Genomic DNA, 6,333 nt, shown 5'->3' with positions numbered 1-6,333 from the left:
TTTCTCGGAGACTTCGGGCGCTCCGGGGCTTTCTTCTAGTGTTAGGGAGGTTTCCTAGGCTTCAGGGGTGTTTGGGAGGTTTAGAGAGAGTGAGAGAGAGTAGAGAAAGAAAGAAAGAAAGAAGTTTGAGGTGTGAGAATGGAGGTTGCCTCGCACCCCCTTTTATAGGGTCGAGGCTTCGTATTACGCTCGGGCGTACCCTCAGTGGTATGCTACGCATAGGGGACAGGTGTCCGAGATTCGTTGCGGCTACATGGCTTGCTTCAGACGGCAGAAGGAAAGAGACCGTGGGGCGTACTTCGGTCAACGTTGGGCGTCCGACTGTTACGTTGGGCGTAGCCTCGCACCAACTCGCGAATTCCTATCTCGACTTCTAAAATTCGTAACTATCGCATACGAGCTCCGTTTTCGACGTTCTTTATATCCACGTGTAGGTAGAGACGTACCATACAACTTTCGTTTAGACTCCATCGGCTAATTTCGACTTTATTTTTGATGTTATATTTTTAACAGGCCGGGACATGAAAAGTCTGTTAAAAATTCATAACTTCTTCATCCGACGTCCGTTTTCGTCTGTCTTTTTACCATTGATCTCCTATTTATGAGATCTTCGATTGTCATTTAGGTTGTATCAGCTAAAAATCAGTCGATCTACTATTCGAACTCTGGGCTGCATACTGCTACGTCGAAACTTAGAAAAATCATAACTTCCTCATACGAAGTCAGATTTGGGCGTTTTTTTTATGCATACTCACGGTTTAACGTACGTTATGAATTTCGTTTAGATTGTTATGACAAAAAAGCACTTTATCATAAACTCATTTTTTACGTCACACAACGTCGTGCTGGTTTTGTCGCGAAATTTCGACATGTCATAACTTCTTCGTTATAACTCAGATTTCGGCGTTCTTTATATCTCTGGAATCCTTGTTACGACCACTACAACTTTCTTCATAGATATGGGGTTTATCTAACATTATATTTTTTAGGCTTATTTTCATTCTTAATTTAATATAAAATCACATAATATTCAAATAATTTCTCTTTATTACTTCAAAATGAGTTACAATGGTTTAGCTTGACTATTACTTTATTATACTAATACATTACATTTTAAACCACTCCACCAGCCATTTCCATAGCTTCGAAGCTACACTGCAAGAAAAAGAAAACGTGATCCAAGCTTTCATCCTCGATCCACATAAATGACACAAGCTCCATGAAACATTTATCCCACATTTTAATAAGTTTGGAAAGATGAGAATCCTACTTTTAAAGGTCCTCCATACAGAGCAATTAACTTTTAACGAAATCCAATTTACCCTGTGTTCAATAAGTTTGGAAATATGAATTAATTAATATTATTAATATACATGTAGAAATAATATCTAATTATATTTAATGTAAACCAACCATCAAATTATGAGTAAATCATGCAACCCTAACTAGATTTCAAGGGTTTCCTCCATTTTAATACCGTCAACAAGACTAATTTTGATATTAGCAATCAGTTCTTGCATCTGCTCCCTAGAATGAAGTGGTGAAGGATAAACAAAAACACAGTCCAATTGTCCATCTACTACTGTATCAAAAATAGCGATGGATGGGCCTACTCCATGAACCGAAGCACAGCCAACATAGTCTTCTAGGAAAAGATCTTGTCTCATTTCAGTAGTCGTCTCAATAACAGTATCTTCAAACACCGTTAGCAATGCAGTTCTCAAGGATGACTTCGGTGTCAAACTAGGGTTGTCTACAGCCTTGGACATGAGGAAGTTCAAGTCAGCCATATCTGTGAAATGTTTGTTGTTGTTCTTTAAGCTTGCGAATGAGGTGTAGCTTCTTGTTGCCAAGTCCCAAAGGTTTTCCCCTCGTTTAACTTCTTGAATCGTGCTGATAGCAGAATGGTAAAATCCTGAAAAACAAATGGCAAATGTAGGATTGATAAAAAGGTGATCTATCTCTTAGAATTTCATCAAACTTTCAGCAATGATTAGTTAATATTTTTGTGAGAACAATATTCCATAATCAAGATATAGTAATTACTACTGTATACATGTATGTTCGGTGGCATGTTTTTATCCAGAAATTAACAACCAACCTAAATTATGGCGCAATAGTGGTGGTTGGAGATATGAGCGACAATCATTTAAATAAATCACACCATATTTTTTCCTGCTGTTGTTATTAGGGCGGCGTTTGGAGGAATAGACGGAAAGTAGTGTCACCGCAGCTAATACTCCACATAATTTGATACCTCTTGACTTGCAACCCTATGAAATGAACGAAATTATCATAAGTAAAGATCGACAACTATATTTAATATTTTTATTTTTACAAGTTTACATATTGTTCACATTACTAACTAACTAAAATTGTCAAATGGAAATCCAACTTACAGCTAATATCATCCGAGTTTCTTCTGTGCTCATTTTCAATCTCACTACTTCTGAATGTAGAGGCCCTTTCACATCTTTAAACTTCAAATTTGAAAGCCGGAATGAGTTGACTGAGTATGTCAACATATCCTTCCCATGTGCCCACATCGTCTTCTTTGCCTTGCCACTTGGAATTAATTCCTCTATTCCCATATTACCCTCGTCTTTATACACTCCTCCCTCCCTCTCCCCCACCCCCTCACTCAACTCCTTGAGCAATGAAACTGCTGTGGTCCGATCACACACTGAGGTGTGCAACCGCAACACAAGAATCCATTTCTGGTCTGGCAATGTGTACAAGTTAACAAACCATAAGTAGAAGCCTCCCATGCACATTGAACGAGTAGCAATACTGGACCATTCATTGATGTTGAGCTCATGCTCGAGAATCAGTTGTAAAGGAGACAGGGAAGCGTTGGAGCCAGAGCTCATGAGGGTCTGGAGGAGCTCGGAGGTGGTGCAGAGGTTGATGATATTTAGGCGGAGGTGAGGGATAGGAGGGTTGATGATGAAAGACGTTGAGCCAGTGGAGGTGTTTTTGTATAGCATGGAATTGAGGATAGGATGGTCATTCTGGATTTTGTGAAGGGATTTTTTCAGAATAGTGATATTTGGTTGTTTTGAGACTTGAAGTGCCAGTGTGGTTATCCCGGTGCCACTAGCCGCTACCTTGCACCAGTTTAGCTCAGTGCCTCCTAGCAATCTTGTGGTGCTCCCATATTTTCTTGAATTATCGCTCATTTCTATCTTTTGTTATGTTAGGAGAGAGATGTTACAATACAAGTTTGAAAGTAGTATGCGAAAATTAGGTAACGTGGCTTGGTTGTTACTTATAGGAAGTCGAGGTAATTATATTTTAAATGATGCTACTATCGTGTAAAAATATTAACTTGATGATTAATAAGCTTATCGAAATTGGTGGCTTGTACTTGAATTAGGGCAGCAATTCCTTATTATTAAAAAGAATTACATTTGGGACTTGTTCCCATGCATGAGAGCGTCGTGATTGGATGATAGGTTGAAATTGTGAACTAACTGTTTTTTCTTCATATCATATTCGTGATTCTAGTTCCCCAATGTTCAGGTCATTTCAATTCATATATTTATATATAAGCCTGTACAATGAGCATAATATTTTATGGTTTGCTCCAATGCATTTTCTTCAAAAGTTTATGAGTATATTTAGAAAGAAAAAATACGGCCAAAATTTGTTGATGTTGGTGGTTGTTCAAAAAGTCATTTTAAAATTTTTCGTAGTAGACATATATACCAAAAAAATACTATTATATGTATAGGAATTAATGTGTCTCTGTAGGCTAAAACCGGTCTTGAAATATTTTTGTATTCATTATTATTTCATAGATAAGTTTTTAGATGGGCGGGCCTCATAATAGTTTGAGGTCCAAAAATTAATTTTGTTTGATAAAATAATATTGTTTGTAATGAGTTTTGATGGTATATATATGTATAAGTTAGTGAGATCAATGTATTTAATCTATAATAAAGTTTTGCAACACTGATAAAATTATAAATAATGTCGTTTTTAATGAGTTTCGATGGTATGTATATGAGTGTACGTGTAAAATATGTATAAGTTAGTGACATAAACGTATTTAATCTATATATATATATATATATATATATATATATATATATATATATATATATATATATATATATATATATATATATATATATATATATATATATATATATATATATATATATAAAAGTTGTGTTACAATAATACTAGGGGTGACAAATCGAGTTATCGTGTCGTGTTTTTGTCTGACACAACGCGGAACGACAAGGTTTAATGTGATAGGAGCACGACACGTTGTCGTGTTTTTTTTAACTAATACGAAAACGAGCTGATTAAAAAATGACAAACACTACACGAAACATTAAAGATAACATAAAATAATAATTATTTTATTTAATTAATACTTAATCATATATAACAAGACAAACAAGACAAACACGAAAAACGCGATAGAAAATGCTTAATCGTGTCGAATTTTGAACACGAACACGACATCATGTTTTTTAGACTTGACACGAACATAACACGAACACGAATTTCAATTTCAGTTTCATTCTGATTTCATTTCGTGTCGTATCATCAATTGACACCCCTAAATAATACTAAACATCTTGTTAGCTAAGTTGGTTAGGAGGCATGTTTATTTGATATTTTCGATTCTTTCTATTTTTCATTTTTTTTATCTAATTAAAAACAAAAGCTTTTTAGTAGTTTTGTTGATATATAGATGCCATATATCAACTTCATAGTGATGTTTCTTTCAACAACTAGGTTCAAAATCTCTTGTTTGCTTTTTTTTCTTTTTTTAATCAAAATTTAAAAATATATAATACCAATAAGGTTATGACATTTTACTAAAAAGCTGAAATGGTAATTGTGTTTGGTTTTCAACAAATATTTGTTATGTGTTTTTTTTAACAACATAGATTTTATTAAACATGCAACCATAGCGAGAAGCTAGGGGCAAAATAGAACAATTACAACCAATTTTCCATGCTCACAATTGTACCAAATTTGCATCTAACCTTAAACCAAATGAAATAGTTATTAAGAACTGCTGAAACAAGGTTAGGGTTGTCATTCACTTTGCTATTGAAGCAAACATCGTTCCTGTTGTGCCAAATACTCTAGAGGAAAGCTCTAATCCCAACATCATATTTTGTCAACTCCTCCTTAGACCAACCTGGATTAACCCCGTCTTGATTAGATCATCAACCACATTACATTGCCCGATATCTGAAAGCTTATTCCACCTTCTTCTAAGGGACACCATCAGCTCCATGGCAGTTGAACATTGTAAGAACAGATGGTTCGCCAACTCAGGAGAACTGTTGTTGCAGGATGGGCAAAGTGAAGCTTGAAGGGCAACACCTCTTTGGAGTAGGCTATCAGTTGTGGGAAGCCTTTTGAGCCTAAGTCACCATATAAACAAGTTGATTTTCCAATTTATCCTTAAATCTATATGAAAATATAAAGTTTAAGTGGCCTTGAGTTTTCAACAAAATCTCCCACTTTTCTTACCAATACCACTCTTCTTGAGCCACTTAAACTCAAGGCTAACATTATCAATTGGTTGCATTATGAAACCCACCAAATCATCATATTTATCATCTAGAATCTTTTCATTTAGGTCTATGACCACACCATCACCAATATCATAAACAAACTTCAATTCTTTCAAGATTTCTTCAACTCGGCCATCAATCTAAACTTCACTATGGAGAGTATCATCCATAGTTGCAACCAACGAAAATTATATTCCACCATAACAAGACAATCTTTGATATTTACAATCTCGAAAAAGAGTTTGCTGCAAGTCCTTTTGAACAGTTGATCTTCAATCTCTCGTTCTCCTTATTGTTATACAAGAGTTAAAAATCTTTTACACTCCTTTCTTCTTCCTTTCTTGTATTTCTCTTCAAACTCTAGTTCCCCCTCTTCCCCTTGGATCTTTCTTGTTTTTTTCCTACACAATCCTTCAAGTCTACAACCTTGCTCTAATACCACTTTGTTGGATCAATCTAAAATAGAATCACAAACTTTACAGAAAATCCCAACACTGACAGTGAAAAGGAGGATTCAATTTTAAGGAAAAATATATATGTATACACAAATAGGTTTGTTGTGATAAAGAAGGATATGTATATACTACAAAGAATTAATTATTTTTAGACCCCACTTGGACGAAATAAGAGGCCATCAAATACGGTGTGGTGATTCAGCCTTATTGTGGGTCATTTGGTGCAATCAGAATGACATCCGCTTCAATTGCAAAGTTAAAGGAATCCTTATTCTAGTCTCGGATGTCATTAATAGTAGCTTCTTGTAGTTTAAAGTTGGATGAAAATACGG

At 35.2% G+C, this 6,333-nt stretch overlaps 1 protein-coding gene across 1 annotated transcript; it reads right to left on the bottom strand.

Moving 5' to 3' along the window:
- Positions 1-1,445: 1,445 nt before the first annotated feature.
- Positions 1,446-3,179, bottom strand: LOC145095282 (uncharacterized). Its single transcript, XM_079033192.1, has 3 exons — positions 2,400-3,179; positions 2,102-2,273; positions 1,446-1,915 (listed from the first exon to the last, which is right to left on the bottom strand). The coding sequence occupies exons 1-3, from the start codon at positions 3,177-3,179 to the stop codon at positions 1,446-1,448; spliced, it is 1,422 nt and encodes a 473-aa protein (XP_078889318.1).
- Between the last annotated feature and the right edge of the window lie 3,154 nt (positions 3,180-6,333).

Source organism: Lactuca serriola, chromosome 3 (genome assembly GCF_051521515.1).
Source record: "Lactuca serriola cultivar US96UC23 chromosome 3, Lser_US96UC23_V15, whole genome shotgun sequence".
In the NCBI taxonomy this organism is placed as follows: domain Eukaryota; kingdom Viridiplantae; phylum Streptophyta; class Magnoliopsida; order Asterales; family Asteraceae; genus Lactuca; species Lactuca serriola.
This window is presented reverse-complemented; position numbering and strand designations above follow the sequence as displayed.